This window comes from Protopterus annectens, chromosome 9.part0, assembly GCF_019279795.1.
Source record: "Protopterus annectens isolate FY-2018-M chromosome 9.part0, PAN1.0, whole genome shotgun sequence".
In the NCBI taxonomy this organism is placed as follows: Eukaryota; Metazoa; Chordata; order Ceratodontiformes; family Protopteridae; genus Protopterus; species Protopterus annectens.
The window spans coordinates 1,350,731,841-1,350,750,779 of record NC_056743.1 but is presented as its reverse complement, the minus strand read 5'-3'; the positions used below and the strand labels follow the sequence as shown (position 1 = coordinate 1,350,750,779).

General features: G+C 37.0%; 1 protein-coding gene across 1 annotated transcript in view; it reads right to left on the bottom strand.

The window, feature by feature from the left end:
• HTRA4 (HtrA serine peptidase 4) overlaps nt 1-18,939 on the bottom strand; it is an 853,851-nt gene that overhangs the window by 204,555 nt on the left and 630,357 nt on the right. Inside the window, exon 6 of the mRNA XM_044084333.1 lies at nt 13,035-13,149. Within this exon, the coding sequence (XP_043940268.1) occupies nt 13,035-13,149 (115 nt within the window). The remainder of the gene's footprint in view (nt 1-13,034; nt 13,150-18,939) is intronic.

Here is an 18,939-nt window from a genome sequence, read left to right as displayed (position 1 = left end):
GTTACCAGTTTATCTTTTTCTTAGCAATTTTGAGATCTAAGAAATTAATAGTTTCATTTTCAAACACTGAAGTAAATTTTAAATAAGTAGATACATTGTTTAAATACTTCAAAAAATCTACTAATCGAGTTTCACCACCTCTCCAAATTAAAAAAGCATCATCAATAAAACGCTTATAAAACACAATATTTTTCTTAAAAATACTGTCAAAAACATAACATTTTTCCCAACCATGCATGGAAATGTTGGCATAGCTTGGGGCCATTACGACACCCATCGCTACTCCATTCACTTGTCTAAAAAACTTTCCATTGAACTCAAAAAAATTATAATTCAAGATAATATCCAACATTTCCATTATAAGACCCACTATATTAACAGAAAATATCTTAGACTGCAATAATTCTAGCCTAACTACTTCCATACCTTCATCATTGGGAATAACAGTATATAAAGAAATGACATCAAGCGTAACTAAAATATCACATTCTTCAATACTCACATTGTCTAACAGATTTGAAATCAAAAGAATCTTTGATATAGGATGATCCCATATTAACTACTGTCTGGAGATGTCTGTCTACAAAAATTGTCATCACTTCCATTTTACATCTGCTACTAGGAACTACTGGGCGCATTGGAGGTTTATCTATATTTTTGTGCACTTTTGGCAAACCGAAAATACGGCTAATCTTTGGAGCACCTGTGTACAAAAACTTTCTAACATGGTAATGTGCCCTGTGAAAAACCACTCCCCTATTTGCCCATCAATAAAAGAAAAACATTTCCTAATTTCACTAAAGACAGTACATTTGTAAAACAACACATCAGATAGCATTTCTTCCATTTGTTTTACATAGTCATCCCTATTCAAAATTACCAAATCATTTCCTTTATCAGCGTTTGTCACCAAAATACTTTCATTAGTCAATAATTCATATAAAGACTCTCTCTGTACCTTGTTTAAATTGTAATACTTAATATCAGGTTCTTTTTCAAACATTTCTATTATTTCTTGCTCACATACTATCTGAAAAACCTCCAGTTCTTTTGCTAATGGAGGATTACATAAACTTGGTCTAGAGAAACTCATTACTGACAGCATTGTCAGAAAACAAAAGTTTGAGATTCAATTTTCTTACATAATCTCTTAGACTGTTTATAACATCACATTTATCAGCTCTTTTAGAAGGAACAAAGTTCCACCCTTTCATTAACAAACACACTTCTTCCTTTAGTTCTAAACATGATTCATAGGTTCATAGGTAGGTACTAGGCTATCGGCCCAAGGGCCTACGTAAGCCTAGCCAACAAGGTTCCCTGGCTTACGTCACCCAAGAAAGTTATTTTCCTGTGCCACTGTCGAGCAGAGACACAGAAGTGATCCCTGGGGTGTATTTCCTATTTCCAATCCACTCATCAAGATTCTTCTTGAAGAGTGCTAATGAAGAACTTTGCTTGACATAGATGGGTAGCCTGTTCCAGAGTATAGGAAGTCTCTGGGACAGGAATCAATCCCTCCAGCATGTCCTGTTTATTGTGGTGACAAGGTTTAGGTCCCTAGAGCATGTAGCTCTGAGGGATTGGAATTTCTTTAGGTGTAGCATGTCCAACAGCTCTGGGTTTGACATAGCTTTATATGTTAGGCAGAGATCACCTCAGAGTAAGCGATATGCTACAGAGTAAAGCTGGAGTTTTTTGAGATGGTCAGTGTAGGGCATTTGTTTGAGGCTAGTAATCCTCTTTTGTGTGGTACTTCTGTGGCCTTTCCAGCTCCTGCAGATGTCTTGTGAGGTACATTCCAAAAGGGGCGTTGTACTCTATAATGAGTCTAATGACTGTCAAGTAGAGAGGAACAATGACCTCTTTTTTCCTGGATGAGAACCCTTTTATGATGAGATGTGTCACATAGAAGGACTTCCTGACTGCTGTGGCAATGTGACTATTAAAGGAGAGACTACTGTCCACCTGGGTCCCAAGGTCTCTTATCACACATTCGGTGTTAAGTAGATTGCTGCCTACATGGTAGTTCATGGGTACAGAGTTTTTATGATAAATTAATTATCACAAAAGCAGTGTCATTTGTACCTCTTAAGTTCTTTTTTGGAAGGTCTTCTTTTTCCAAGTTTTCTTCACTTGGAAGTTCTGAAGAGGCTTTGCTTTGGACGTAAAAGCTATTTCTGCCCAAGTTCTGTCTGAATTCCCTAAACGCTGGTATACCTTTACCAGCTGCCGATTCACTTCCATTGGAAAATCCTTGTTGCTTTCGCCTGCTACGGTATTCTTATTTCTATTTTCCATTGTGACATTCTTTACACCTGGTCAGAAACCAGAGCAATAAAACACATTTATTTATATGCAAATTCCAGCCATTAACTCTGGTCTTAAATCAATAGGCAGGATGCCTCCCTCTAGACATACTGGCTCCGAATTTTGACAACAAAGACAGTCATGAAATGCTTGACTTAGCTTTCTTGCAGCAGAGTGCACTGTTACATTTTTGCAGCTCAATATCCAATGCAGTCTTTTCACATTTAAGAGAACAAGCCTGTGGCTTACATTAATATTTACAAATGACAGATTTATCTACAAAATTCTATCTGGCTAAGCTGGCAGTCTTCACCTATCTTCACACATCTCTCCCCCCTGGAGAACTCAAGCTAGTTTTTCAAGTGACCCTTGAAAAACGCTGCTTGAGAGGGTTAGGTATATCTGAGTATACCTTACCCCATTCCCTGTCCTGACAGCCCATCTGCATTGACATTGCTAATCCCACTGCAGTGCTGCACTGACATATATGCTTGCAATCCTAGGCTCCATCTTAGTAACTTGGCATTTTGCTGGCTGGCTCTGTTCTTCCTTGTCAGGTCTGTGAGGGGAGCAGCTATGGTACTATAACTGGGGATGAATTTTCTGCAGTACGCTGCTGTCCCTAAGAATGCCTTCACCTGCTTTTTGATAACAGGTGCAGGCCAAACCTGAATGGCTTCTACTTTGGCAGGTTCTGGCCTGATCTTACCACTCCCCACTCTATGTCCCAGGTTGAAGAGCTCTGCCATACCCACCTGACATTTGCTGGACTTAATGGTCAACCCTGCCCTCTGTAGTCTGCCCAGCACCTCCCTGACATGCTGAAGGTGCTCTTACCAGGAATGGCTGTAGATGGCAATGTCATCTAGGTAAGCAAGTGCAAACCCTCCTGCTCCTGCTAGGACATGATATACTAGCCTCTGGAAAGTTGCTGGGGCATTTTTCATCCCAAAGGGCATCTTTGTGAACCCAGCCAAAAGAAGTCACAAAGGCTGACCTCTCTCTAGCACTGGGAGTCAAGGGCACCTGCCAGTAACCCTTGGTAAGATCAATGGTTGTAAGATACTTAGCCCCATCCAGCTGCTCTAGGGCCTCATCAGTCCTAGCCATAGGGTAAGCATTTGATTCTGTGTGACTATTTAATTTCTTGTAGTCCACACTGAACCTGGTGCTGCCATCCTTCTTTGGCACCAGCACCACTGGGGAGGACCAGGGACTGTTGGAATCTTGAATCACCCCTAGTTCCAACATCTCCTGCATCTCCTCCTTCAGAGTCTGTTTGACTCTCTCTCAGGCACCCTATAAAGGGCCTGCCTAATAGGCCTTTGGGGTCCTGTATTCACCTGGTGCTGCACCAGGTGGGTGCACCCTGGTTTCCCAGTGAATATGTCCCAAAACTCCTGTAACACTACTCGGAGTTCTCAAATTTGGGTAGGAGATAACTGCTGGGACACTGCTACCCCTTCCACTGAGGTGTCAGTCCAAGCCTCACTGAGGAGATCAGTCACCAGATCTCCCTCAGAGTCCCCCTGCAATCAACTGCAAATGCTCAGCACAAGGGCCTCCCTATCATGGTATGGTTTCATCATGTTAACATGGTAAAATTTGTGACCCTGCCTTCTGCCTAGCAGTTCCACCATGTAGTTGGCATCACTTACCTTTATTACCACCTTGTAGGGTTCCTCCCAAAATGCTTGCAGCTTGTTGTAACTGACAGGAATGAGAACCATTACCTGCTGCCCCACAGCATACTCTCTAGCTCAAGCATTCCTGTCATACCACACCTTTTTCTGTTGTTGGGCTTCTGCCAGGTTTTCCTGGGCCAAGCCCATGAGTTCTCTGAGCCTTGTCCTGAGGTTTAGGATATATGCCACAACAGACTCCTTGTGAGATTCACACTCACCTTTCCACTCATCTTGAATTAAATCTAGAGGTCCCCTCACCCTATGCCCATATAGCAACTCGAAGGGTGAAAAACCTGTGGATTCCTGGGGAACCTCTCTGTAAGCAAACAGATGGGACAAATATTTGTCCCACTCTCTCTTAAACTAGTCTGCAAATGCCTGTAGCATGGACTTGATTGTAGAGTTTAACCTCTCAACAAGACCATTAGTCTGGGGATGGTAGGGGGTGGTCTTTAGGTGCTTCACCCCACAATACTTCCACAGAGAACCCAGCAGGTCTGACATGAAATTGGAACCTCTGTCAGTCATTATTTCTTTTGGGAAACCTACCCAGCTGAAAATCTCTAACAAAGCATTTACCACCTTTTCTGCCTCAATGGAGGACAAAGCCACTGCCTCAGGGTATCGTGTAGCATAATCCACTACCACTAGGATATACTTTTTCCCTGTGGAACTTGGGGTACTCAGAGGCCCCACAATATCCATAGCTACCCTCTGAAATGGCTCCTCAATCACAGGTAAAGGCATCAAGAGAGCTCTCACCTTGTCTCCTGCCTTGCCTACCATTTGGCACTGCTCACAGGTCCTGCAGTACCCAGTTACATCTCTGTAAATTCCAGGCCAAGAGAAGTTCTGCATAATACATCTCTTGGTATGTTTTATGCCCATATGACCTGCAAAGGGAATATCATGGGCTAACTAGAAGCGCCAGATGGTAGGCTCTAGGCACTACCAACTACTGTACCCTCTAACCTTCTTGCCCTCCATCAGGGGTCCACTCTCTATACAATAACCCTTTGTCCCAGTATACAGATTCCACCTTCCCTTGAGAATCAGGTGCCTCCCTAGCTACCTGCCTCAGGCCTTGCAATGAAGGGTCTGAGAGCTGAGCCTGTCTCACCTCTCTCTTTGTAACCCTTCCCAGCTCCACTTCCATGGGAGGTCTGGCATCCTCTGGCAGTAGTGCCTCACTGTCAGCCTGGGTACTACTACTCACCTATACCTTTGCAGTCACTCTATCCAAGGGAACATCAGTACCCACAAGCAGCTGTGGCTCACCTTCAGTCTCACTGCTACAGCGTAGCATCCTCCCTGAAGTAATCACATCACCAGTCCTGGCTGCAAGTATGCAGTCTGTCTGGGTCTTCCCCAGGCTACCAGACCCACATGCTTGCCTCCTAGCCTGACTGTGTGTAACTGCATAACCACATGGTACTGCCTCATCCAAATCCTTCCCTGTCAGGACATCTGCAGGATGGTAGTTTGGTACCCTTGTTGTCTCAAGACAATCTACTATTGGCATTTTGTTTTTCACACTTACTGGCTCTCTCAGCATTTGTTCCCCACCTTGCCTCCATGGACATCTGTATGCCACATGGCCCCACTGGTTGCATTCAAAACATTTAACCCTAGGTCCTGGACATGTACCTGGACTAGTGGCTTCCCCTGTTACTGGCAGATTCTGTTCGGGAAATCTGTGCTGCCCACCATGGGTTCCTTTAGACCCATGAGCAGTACTGGGGGTACCCTTCTTGTCCAGGGATGCCCTGCTTGCTAGGTATAGGTCTCCCTTCTTTCCCAACTTATCTGAAGTAGCACATTGTCTATCAGCAAACCAGATCCCCATGTCCTCAGGCAAAGTGCTAACGTCTTGCTCCCTCCCCAAAAGGTCTGCCAGGCCTTCAAAAGTGGTAACCTGACATCCACTCACCCACCTATGAAAATAAGTGCTCAGTTCAGCAACATATTCACACCCACTTTCATCTGCCTTGCGTCTATGCTCACAAAACGTTTTCCTATATGTTTCAGGTGTTAGCTTAAAACATTCTAACAAGTGATTCTTGACAACAGTATAATCAAAACATTCAACGTCAGACATTTTAGACAACACAGTTACAGCTTTACCAGGGAGTAAGGGGGTCAGGAACTGTACCCAGAGCCTTTGGTCAACATCATACTGTTTACATACCCTATTAAACATATGAATGAAACTATCAATATTCTCCCCTTCTTTAAACTGTGGAAGAAATTTACTGACCTTTTGTGCTTCTGGGGTCCAGTTACTCCCTTCCCCATTACCTCCATGAATCCGGTGAAGAGTCAGCATCTCCTTCTCATGCTGCCTCTGCCTCTCCTTTTCCTCAGCTTCCAGGTGTAGCATTTTCTCATTCTTCTCAGCCTGCAGACATCTCAGCCTCTCAGCTGCTTCTATTTCCAATCACCTGGCCTCCAACTCAAGTATCTTTAGCTCCATATGGATGTTTAAGTCATCTGCAGAAAGGTTGAGCTGTCCATTCTCTGAGGGTGGTACATCTCCACTGTCAGTCTGATCATCCTCCTGGTTGCTATTTTCTGATGCAGCTGTGACCAAAGCTTCAATTATGTCTGCCTTAGTCGGGTTTCTATGCACCAGTCCCCTAGCCTGGCACATATAGCAAGCTGGCTCCTTGTCAGCTTTCAGTACTCCTATTCTAACATGCTGCCTGCTCTCCCTAACTAAGCTAACAAAATAAATAAAACAATTGTGATCTGAACTCTTGAGTATTCACTGTGGCTGATTTAGAGTACAAAACACCTTCAGTCATCACTGTACACAAGCTTCAGTAATTCACTCTACCCACTCCACTGCAAGCCAGTTAGTACTTGCCAACCAATTAATATGTGGTGTGGATATCCCACTACTGCCAAACAATTAATATGTGATGCCCGTACACTGGCCCAGCAATCAAGGAGCCTCACTCCTCACTACTAACACTGGTGAGGGGCATCCATATAGGGAAAGGATAATAAATACACACACAGTAAAGTACAATTCCCTTAAGAGTGCACAGAGATCACAGTCAGTCTGGGGCTGGTGTCTCCCATTTCCTTCAGGTCACCAATCAGACTCGCAACTGGCACAGCTATAGGGTCCAGATCTCAGCCTAGTAGGAAAGCTAAAAAGTCCAGCACCCTCTCTGTCCAACCAGTGCTTCATGTCCCTGCCCAAGTAGCTGACACACACACTTTCAGATAAGAGTAATATACACCCACACAGACACTCCTGAGGAAGGCTGGCACAGGTTCTCCAGCTGTGCCTCTTTTCAGCCCAGTCTAAAAGGCAGTACCAGCTGCCACCACCCACTAATATTTATTAGTTACTCAAAGGCCCTTAAAAGGGTGTCAATTTATTACTGTGCAATATTATTATCCAAATGGTAAGTGTGACCTAACAGTCAAGACTTATTTGGAGTGACTTGGTACAGAATCACTATATACATGCAATGTACTCTTAGAGCTTAAATTAACTTTACATAAAACAGCCACAGTTGAAAGGTTTAAAAATATTTAATAATAAAAACACAAGATAATACTTCTTAATAAACAGTGCTAGTCAAGAGTTCAGAAATCACAGAGAAATACTTGAAATAATACTGCAGAAAAGTTCTGACATCAACACAGAAAAACACTTTTCCTAGCTATTTCTAAGAGAAAACACAGTTCTAAATAAACTTACATAAAGAACAAAGCAGTGCTGGTGATGTTGGATGTTCTCAAGACAAAATACTCAGACTTCTCTGATTCTCTCTCTTTAAATTGATAACACAGAGCTACTTCACATGACATCATTCTTCACACTTCTCTGGTGTTCCCAGGCTAACAGAAACTACATTTATATTCTTTACACCTGGTCAGAGACCAGAGCAATAAAGGACATTTATACATGCAAATTCTAGCCATTAACTCTGGTCTTAAAACAATAGGCAGGATGCCTCCCTCTAGACATATTGGCTCCGAATTTTGACATCAAAGACAGTCATGAAATGCTTGATTTAGCTTTCTTACAGCAGAGTGCACTGTTGTTACATTTTTGCAGTTCAATATCCAATGCAGTCTTTTCACATTTAAGAGAACAAGCCTGTGGCTTACATTAATATTTACAAATGACAGAATTATCTACAGAATTCTATTTGGCTAGGCTGGCAGCCTTCACTTATCTTCACGTAGGGTACATAGAAAAAAAAATGGAAATTGTGAGCAATATATGCAGACTATTTTTATTTTAATTTTTTTATGCAGAATAATGTAAGGAGGTGGAGGAGTAAGATTTAAGGGAAGGCAGGAATTAATCAATTTATGTAATGTTGGATTGATGATAATTGTATATCTAAAATATATGTAATATATAATTTTTATAACTGTGAACATGCTAATCTGGTTTATGTTCTTTTATATAGTTGTATGCTTGCTTATGTGTTGTGATGATTAAATAAATGTGTTAAAAAATTAATATTATTAGGGTTACAATAACCTAAACAGGTACAATTACTTACTAATTTCTGAAATTCACTTTGTTCCTTTTCATATACACAGAATTCCACCTTTAGATGTTTATTCTCTTCATAATACATTTTAATGTAAACATGTTAGTCTATCAACAGCAATTTCAGCTAATGGCTATAGACTTAACAAAAACTTATGAAACAACAAGATTTCTCATCTCTCCACTGTTGTATGACTTCAGAGTTGGTATACATAAGTTGGAGGGTACAGGTATGCTTGCATTGGGAGGTGCAGGTGGACTTGCCCATCTGCAAAAGAAAAATACCTCTGAAGTTTGGTAAAAGTTGTTTCAGCAACCTTTTTTGGTTTTTCAGCATTTGGGCTAAATGTTGTCAATGGATCAACGTGATTCCATTTTTAAGATACTACATTACATTCATCATAACTATTTTCTGACCTTTATCAGCTACTTTGAAAGTTAATTTCTTATTGTGAACTAAATCTCTGAGATATTCACATTCATTTGCAGTTGTCCCAGATTGCAGAATCTCCTTGTGTGTGCTGTTGAAATAATTACTCAGTCTGGACATTTAATATGGATAAAAACCTTTCACAGACTGATTTTTTATATACAGAGGAATAAAATTACTCAGATGGACCAGCATTTGCAACAAGCAAGCCATGCACATCAGTATCTTCCTCATTATGTTGTTGCACTGAAAGAATAAGTTCCTAGTTATCTGAAGACATTATTGAATTAATTAGGCTTCTCTATGCACACTGTGGAACTAATAGCTATCAAATATCATGCCAGACTTTAGTCATAATCCATTATTTTTCATTATAAAAAGGAATACAAGCACTGGTAATTCAAATCCTAAACAAACAAAAAAAAAAAAAAAAAAATATATATATATATATATATATATATATATATATATATATATAGGTCTACTTCAGAATGTCGACCTTCATATGGCCGACACCATATGATCGACATTCCGAAAGACCGACATCATGAAATAGCACCATTTACCTACCTGTAAACACAGTAAAACTGTGTTATGCAGGGTACACGCCCCCTGCACCCCCCACACCCTCTACTACTTAAATATTCTCACTCCCAGATCACACTACAGTGGAGGAAAGGGGAATCTCCCATTCCTGCACTGTAGCAGGATCTCTGCTATCATTTGTCGGCCTTTCAAACGTTCACTCATATGGTGTTGGCCATATGAGTTTCAAACATTTGAAAGTTCGAACAAATGAAGGGCTCTCATATATATATATATATATATATATATATATATATATATATATATACTAACTGTTGCTACTAATTTTTGTTTTTTAGCTGTTTTACAGTCATTGACCACATACAAATGGATCAGTTTACATTGTCAGCTTTCAGCACAGATTCAGGGGATGTTTGATACAGTGTTTTCTTTGGTGGGAGTATTTTATAATGTGTTTGTCATTGGCTTTCATTTATTTCACCCCTTGGTGATTGGTTTACTTTTTATGAATGGACTTTATGACAGTGTTCTCTTGTTATATAAATGTGTGCAATGATTATTCTTCTCTGAAGAAGTTCTGTTCAGCGTTAAAGGAACGACAGTGCTCAAAATCAGTTCTGTCTCAAGTGCTTCATTTCTCTAGGTACTTTTTAAAGTTTTATTAGTTTTTTATATATATATATATATTCCTCTAGAGAAACAGTCCTTCTAAAGACAGTAAAACTGAATGAGCAAGTCATTTGGTATTCTGGTGATAACACCCAGCACAGACAGTAATAAATCCCTTCACTATCCTTGTTTCACAACTCTTTGCACAGATGAAAATTTTGTCCCCTTTTTATCAAGTGCACACAAGACAAACATGTTTGAACTCCTACCAGCACCATACAGCAGTAATAATTGCTGTGAGCTCTGTGCACAAAGGAATAGAGCCTCCTTTGTGGTACAGGTGACCCAGGTTCGGTTAGTGGACCCCTTCACTGAGACATCGGTTTAGGAAGTTTGGAAATCTGTAGCCTTTTTGCCATCTCACTTCTTCTGGGGGAGGGAAATAAATTTTCTCAAAGGGCTGTGAACCAAAGTGAAGACTGTGGGCTTGAACCCTTCCACGGAGAATGGGAAATTATTCAGTAATTTATCCACATACTTTGATTTGCAATGATGTCATGGCACACCAGGCATGGGGCAAGCAAGACAAATGATCTTGCAAAAAATTAAAAAACAACATCCAAATTGCCTGAGAATGACAACTCAGCTTCACATGACTCTCATCACAACTAGCAATATGTTTTTTACCAGACAATGATGAAGATATGGGTGAAATGGTGAGGAAGGGATTGATGGTCAAGGATGGAGAAGAAAAAAATAGATAGGTAGATATATAGACAGACAGACCGACAGATAGATAGATAGATAGATAGATAGATAGATAGATAGATAGGTAGATGCATAGACAGATAGATAGATAGGTAGACAGATACATAGATAGATAGGTAGATACATAGACAGACAGACCTACAGATAGATAGATAGATAGATAGATAGATAGATAGATAGATAGATAGATAGATAGATAGATAGATAGGTAGATACATAGACAGATAGATAGATAGATAGATAGATAGATAGATAGATAGATAGATACATAGATAGATAGATAGGTAGATAAGTAGACAGATACATAGGTAGATAGGTAGACAGATAGGTAGGTAGATATATAGGCAGGCAGATAGATACATAGAGATAGATAGATAGATAGATAGATAGATAGATAGATAGATAGATAGATAGATAGATAGATAGATAGATAGATAGATAGATAGATAGGTAGACAGATACATAGATAGATAGATAGGTAGATACATAGACAGACAGACCGACAGATAGATAGATAGATAGATAGATAGATAGATAGATAGATAGATAGATAGATAGATAGATAGATAGATAGATAGATAGATAGATAGATAGATGCATAGACAGATAGATAGATAGATGGATAGATGGATAGATAGATAGGTAGATAGGTAGATACATAGATAGATAGATAGATAGATAGATAGATAGATAGACAGATAGATAGATAGATAGATAGATAGATAGATAGATAGACAGACAGATAGATAGACAGACAGATAGATAGATAGATAGATAGATAGATAGATAGATAGATGGATAGATAGATAGACAGATAGACAGATAGATAGATAGATAGATAGGTAGATACATAGACAGATAGATAGATAGATAGATGGATAGATAGGTAGATACATAGACAGACAGATAGATAGATAGATAGATAGATAGATAAATAGATAGATAGATAGATAGATAGATAGATAGATAGATAGATAGATAGGTAGATACATAGACAGATAGATAGATAGATAGATAGATAGATAGATAGATAGATAGATAGATAAAAAGAAAACTACATCACTGCTATAGAATAAGTGAAATGATATAGAGAATTAACAAGTAATCTTTGGACAAGTACTTTGGATGTTGAAGAGGACTTTTCAAAATGGATAACATCAGTAACAGCTCTGCAACAACAGTTAAAGTAAAAGCTAGTAAACAATAAAGAGCTCAGCATACAGGAAAGAGCAGAAACACAATTCAGGTACCTCTATCTTGGTTTAGTTCATGTCAATAACTCTCCCTAAATGAGGACTCAGGGCAACAACGTTACTAGCCATACACTTGTAATAAATCTACACATATTTGTACATGCATGATATATAAAACAGCCTGTGTGGATCAAGCTGAAAGCCTATGTCAATAGCAAATTAAATGAACATATGCTCTGTGAGCACTCATTTTTTTTTCAAATTTAGAGATGCTATGACTATATAATTTCTTTTTTTTAAATTTGGGTCACTTGTTTTAATTGAAAAGAGAACCTCATTTGGTTCCTCCTTTCAAAACATACTGTTTCAAACAGCTATCAATATATGTTATTAAGAAAAATGCTGTTACTGGAATGTCAACAATAGTCCTGTTTGCAATAAGAGAAATTATTTTAAAATGCCTATATTTAACTGAGCTTAAATAGACATTAACATGAAACAAATACATGTGCCTACGTTTTACCTGCCTAATTCTTTTAGTCTGGGATTTTGTTTGTGTATAGAATGACAATTTCAAGATTTGTTTAAAGAATGGCAGCTTGTTTTTCATCCACATTGCTGTGTGCTGAATGTATTTATCTTATATGTGCATACAAATCTAATGAATTGGCTTAAATGCCTCTGAACGTAAACCAGTAGATAGTTAAGTGTCTACATTGTGTGTTCTTTGTAAAGAACAAATTAACTGAACACTGTGTACAAACTAAAACAAGTAACAGCAATTTTTAGGATCATTTTCAATATGATTTAAGTGAGATAATATTGTTGCAAAAAAATTGTGATTAACATTTGTCAGATTGAAACTATGTCCTGTACACTCCAAATCTGCAGCTTCATGATGCAGTCATCTGAATAGGTAAAGTATATAAAGATTTTTTTTCATGGAAGACCAGTGCCTGTGTGGACTGTACCTTTCATTTGTCGATCATGTGACTCTGTCAAAAACTGACGTATTCTGTCGGATGGGATGGCAAATGAGATGCCTGCAGTTACCTTCAAGGTATTAATGCCAATGACCTCACCATCCTATGAAAACACATAAATACAATAGATGAACAGCAATGGTCACAGGGACAGAAGAAAAAAAAAACAGCAAAAATAGTTACTCTATGTAAATAGTCATCTGAAATAATAAAATCTAACCAGTCAAGTGTGATCTTGCATCAGATCTCTTCCAAATATAATCATCTTGGTCCTAAACTACACAGAACTATGCATCCATCATCTTGCTCCAACATCTATAATTGCAGCTATATTCCATCAATCTCCCTTTGTTCTGTATTATGTTTCCAACACAGACACCTCCCCCAAACACACACACACACACACACACACACACACACACACACACACACACACACACACACGCTAAACATATTCCAGCCCTTGTTGAAGCAGATTAGTGTCAGTAAATGATCAGAAAACAGCACCCAAATTGCAGCCATCAGTAAACTTGGTCAACCACACTTCTGGGACATCTACAAGATAAATGCCAAACAGGAGATCACCCAGCACTGAACCGTGAGGTACCCCACTAGTTACAATTTTACGTTCAAAAAGGGTACTAGCTGTTTTCACAACTTGGGATCTGATGGATAGCCAATTTACAAACCAACAGACACTGTGTGGGTTAACATCATGTTTGTCTGATTTTTCAATAATACCAGCAGGGAAGCTAGTGTTAAAAGCATTAGACATGTCAAGATAAGCAGTATGTATGCAGTGACCACTGTCCGCAGCCTCCATAACTTCTTCAAAGACGTTCACCAGGTTCTGAAAACAGTGCCTGCCCTTCATAAATCAATGTTGAGTGGGGTCTGGATCTGCTAAGTTTCCCATGTCTGCAAAAATGAGTTCTGCTATGATACGTTCCATGGCTTTACACGTAAGGCTAGTGAGGCTGAGTTGATATTCTTGTCTAGGGGAGTAACAGTAACTGTTCTTCAGGTATCAGGCACAAGCCTTGTGAATAGGAAGGAGTTAAACAATTCAACTAGAAACTGTGATAGTGCATACCTGGCAATGATGAGAATGCATCTTAGTATATTATCTTATCCCAAAGAAGTTTTACTTTTAGGCCTTTGGCAAAGATACAAAGACTTGTTTCATTGTAATATCAGGGGAAAATAGACTTTCAGGGATATTGGGGGCAATGAAGTGGCAATGGGGGTAAAGGTAGCACTAACAGTCTGCTAATATATTGATTATATCATTGGGATCAGAATATGAGATATTAGTATGGATGATATTAGTCCATTGTTGGACATTATTCATTTTCTGACATAACTGAGGTTTCTTTTAATACCGTTATGACCTAAAGTTCACACTCTGTTTTACATTCTCTAATAGTGCTACTGGGTTCCCTGCTGGCATGTTTCAGTGTGATCTTGAGGTAGGGGGATGAAGATTTCTTATAGACTGTCATTATTTTCCTTCTTTTATTATACAGTTTATTAATAAAGGATTTCCACCAGATAGGTGTATTGCTGAATTTACTAGTATATCTATGGTATAGATGGGTAGCTATTTACATATTAGCAAAAATGGAATGCAGCAGCCCTCTCAGTTGCATATATTGTGGAAGACTGTTAGAAACTTTTGATTAAGTCTTCTACAAGATGAAGTAGGCTTGTTCTGGAGAAGTCACTAAAGGTCTACTTTGGTGGTGCAGTGTGGTACAGTGTATAGCAGTACTACTAGGCCTGACAGACAAGATGACTAACTTGTGATCAGAGTTAACTAGGGATGAGGAGATGTGGGGTGGGGGTACATGCAGGAGCTAGGTTGCAAAAGACCATGTGAAGGATATTAGAGCATCTAGTAGGTTAGTGTTACAACTTGCTTCAATGCATTGTTGTTAACAAAGTCTAGGAAATGGTGAGCACATCCATTTTCATTAGAAATGGTTTTACTGGTTTTCATAAAAAACAGTTAAAAGAAACCATTAAACATTGTAAATTAACAAAAACTATATACATTGTCCATGACAAGAATACTTGTGTTATTATAATTACATTTTATCCAGCAATTTTTTAAGTTTTAACCAAGCTAATTGTGCATGTGTCTTTCTTGTAGTTCTTAAGGTTACAGTTAACATTCCTCTATTACATACAATTCTGGCCAGTGAAATAAAGTCCATGAATGAGAGGATTTTTTTACTCTTCCATTTTAAGGTGATAATTTTTCTTGCAATTGCAAGAAGAGACCAGAGAAGTTGCACTTGTGTCCTTGGAATATAAACTGGTATGAGAGCATTAAACAATAGCAATGAATCAGTTATTTCACATTTGTCTGTCCATAACGCTTTTATAAAGTTTTTAAAATCCAGCCAAAATGGAGTTACAGATGTATATTCAAGGAACATACATATCCAAGCTGCACATAGTGTTTCATCGCATCTACAACATTTAGTATTATCATTTCCTGATAACAATGCTATTTAATGTGGAGTGAGGAAGCTTTTATGTATAAATTTCCATGTGAAAATTTTCCAAGAGGGACATGTTGTGGTATTGTTTATTGATTTAAGTATTATTGTTTTCTCACTTTCTGAAAAAGTAAATTTATTTATTCTTTCTGCATATCTCCATAGGGAATCTTCTGGCTATTTTAAATCGGCTCTTAGAGTTTTATATATTTTTGATAATGAAAGGCCGTCACTGGAACACAATTTGTTTATTTCACAAAAAAAGAGATAAAATATTTGATCTGAACGTAGTGTTAGTTATCTGACATATTTTGAATTCTTTAACAATGTATTCTCTGAATGTTTGCATGTTCAACCAGTTATCTTGATTTATACTGTATCTTGCTATGAGAAAGCTAGCTTCATGTATATTATTGACTCCCAGAAATTGGTGCCAATAAACTAATCTAATTTTCTTCATCTCTTCGATTCTTTTCAAATTGAATAAGTCAAAACATCCTTTAGTAAAAGCTATGGAAAACAATAAAAAGCTAAGTTTTCCTATCATAAAGTCCTTGTTCATTATTCTTTTGAAATTATTTACTATGTAGTTAATAAAAGGAATGGACCCCTCATTTTTATTTTTGTCAAATACCATTTTTTTACCATTAGGAAAATGTTTTCAGTTTCGGTAAAAGTATCATTATTTATTGGTTCTTTAGTATTAAAAAGTAGAATAGTTTTATGTAAGTTTTACCAATTTGATGTGTATTTATGATTTAACCATTGACTCATCACATTGAGAATGACTGAATCTGCGTAACGTTCTAAATTTGGGAATGATATGCCACCTTCGTCCCAGTTTGTGTAATGCCATGCATAGCTAATTCTTGGCTTCTGTGGGAGCCATAAGAATTTAACTAATAAAGAGTTAAGTTGTTTCATTAATTTTTTAGAGGGCGATGCTATTACCATTTGAAAAAGAAATAGGATTTTAGGTAATATAATAATTTTAATCAAAGATAATCTTTCTTCCATGGTAAAGAACATGTTGTTCCATTTGCATAAATGCTCTTTGATCTTACTTATTAAGTTTTTATAATTTATTTGTATAGTATCTTTCCATTTCACTTTTATATGAACCCCTAGCTATTTCACTGCATCATTTGTCCAGTTGAAATTATTATATATTCTCAGAGTAGTGCTTATTTCTTTATTTAATAATAATATTTCAGTTTTATTATGATTAAAGCTTAAACCTGAAATCATTTTAAAGTCATGTAGTGATTTTGTGATATGGTCTATTGAAGAATCTATATTTCCAATTTTTAACAAAATATCCACAAAAAGCTATATTTTGGAACTATAGTTCGAATTAATAGAGAAACTACTTATGTTGTTATTAGATTTAATGTAGTTAGCTAAGGGTTCTATTGACAAGGCAAACAATAAAGGCGATAGTGAGCAGCCTTGCTTGGTACCTTTCAGGATTTTTAGTGGCCCTGAAAGGAAAGCTCCAATTTTAATGTATGAAATCAAGTTTTCATATAATCTATTAAGCATTTTTATAAAATCAGAGGAAATATTATATAATTCTATTACTTTAAATAAATGAGACCAATTTATAGAATTGAATGCTTTGCCTAGGTCAAGACTAATAACTGTCAATTCTTTTTTTTTTTCTTATTTTTATAATCTATTAGGGATAGATGTCTAATGACATTATCTTGGACTTTCCTATTTAAAACGAACCCTGCTTGATCATCTGATATTAGTTTAGGAATGAATTGATTTAGCCTATTCGCAATGATTGATGTGAAAATGTTATAGTCCACGTTCAACAGGGAAATAGGAGGATAAGAAGTTACTAAGTTAGGGTCTTTGTCTTGCTTTAAAATGGGTGATATCATTGCATATTTCCAGGAGGGAAATATTTTGTCATTCTTTCTAAATTCTTCAAATGCTTCTACTAATATCTTTAGGCTATCATCTGGAAGTAGCCTATATATTTCCCCTGTTAACCCATCAAGTCTTGGAGCCTTATTATTTCTAAGATTTTTAATTCTTTCTTTAAGTTCCTTTAATGATATTGATTTGAGTATTTTATTATTTTGTTCAACTGTTAACTTATTTTTTATATTATACTTCAAGAACTTATCTTTTAGATTATCACTACAAGTGATTAAGTTGGCTTTGTTTACTGCTTCATGGTGCATTCTAAAAATCACTAATATCTCTTTTAAGTCTGTCACTTTTTAGGCTTGTTTTTAGAATTCTCTAACATTTTTTTAATATGGTTAGAGCTTGTTAAACTTTTTGCTTTGGCTGCTAGTCTATGTATATTTTTGGGGTTAGTTGAGTACGAATGTAACTTGATTCTTTTTAGACTTATTGCTACCTTATGATTCAAGATTTCTATATATGCTAGAATTAGCTGTTTTAATTCTATGTTTACACTTATAGCTTTAGTATTTAAATTATTTTTAATACATCAATTTTAGATTGTATTCTTGTAAGTTCCTTATCCCAATCCTTTCTTTTGTTTAAATACCAAATTTTGATTTTACCAAAAAGGTAAGATTTTATTGTGTCCCAAACTATGACTTTAGATGTTTCATTATCATTAACGTCAAGAAATTATTTTATTTCTTTTAAAAGTCATTCTCTAAATCCATTTATTTTAGTGATGTAAGCTGGTATTCTCTCCCAAAAAATCTAGTGTTTTGGGGTAATGTTTACTTTAAAAAAGATAATGTTATGGTCAAACAATGGATATAAGCTGATCATAACTTCTTGTAGTTTGGATATTAGGATATCAGTAACAAAGCTCTTATCAATGGTTGTGTACCAAACCTATATGAATAATGTGTATTTAAATGATTCTGGTTCTTTTATTTCATATATATCTCTTATATTTTAAAGGTAACAAAATTATTCAGTTTTTTGCTGGAGCAGTCATTTAAAAATTGCCAATTTTAGTAGTATTATCTTTAGTAATAATGCAATTAAAATCACCTGCAGATATAATATCTCCTCTAGTTCTAACTGATATTAAATCTAAATATTTATTTGCGGTTTCAGCTCTGATACCAGGTATCCAGTATGTGTTAGCAAGAGTAATATATTTTCCATTTATCTCTAATGTTATTAGGCATAACATACCATTTTTATCCGAATATGAATCAATAATTGTAGGTACTGGTAAAGATTTTTTCCATAAGATCATGATGCCTCTTGTCTTAGTCTGATAATGGGATTCCAACAGTATTGAATATCCATTAAAAGACATTCTATCCAAGTCTTTCTCTATTACATGTGTCTCTTGTAAGAAAGCAATGTCTACTTTGTTTGTATTCAAATATCTGATTAAACTTCCTCTCTTTATGTTATTTAGTGAAACATATTTATAA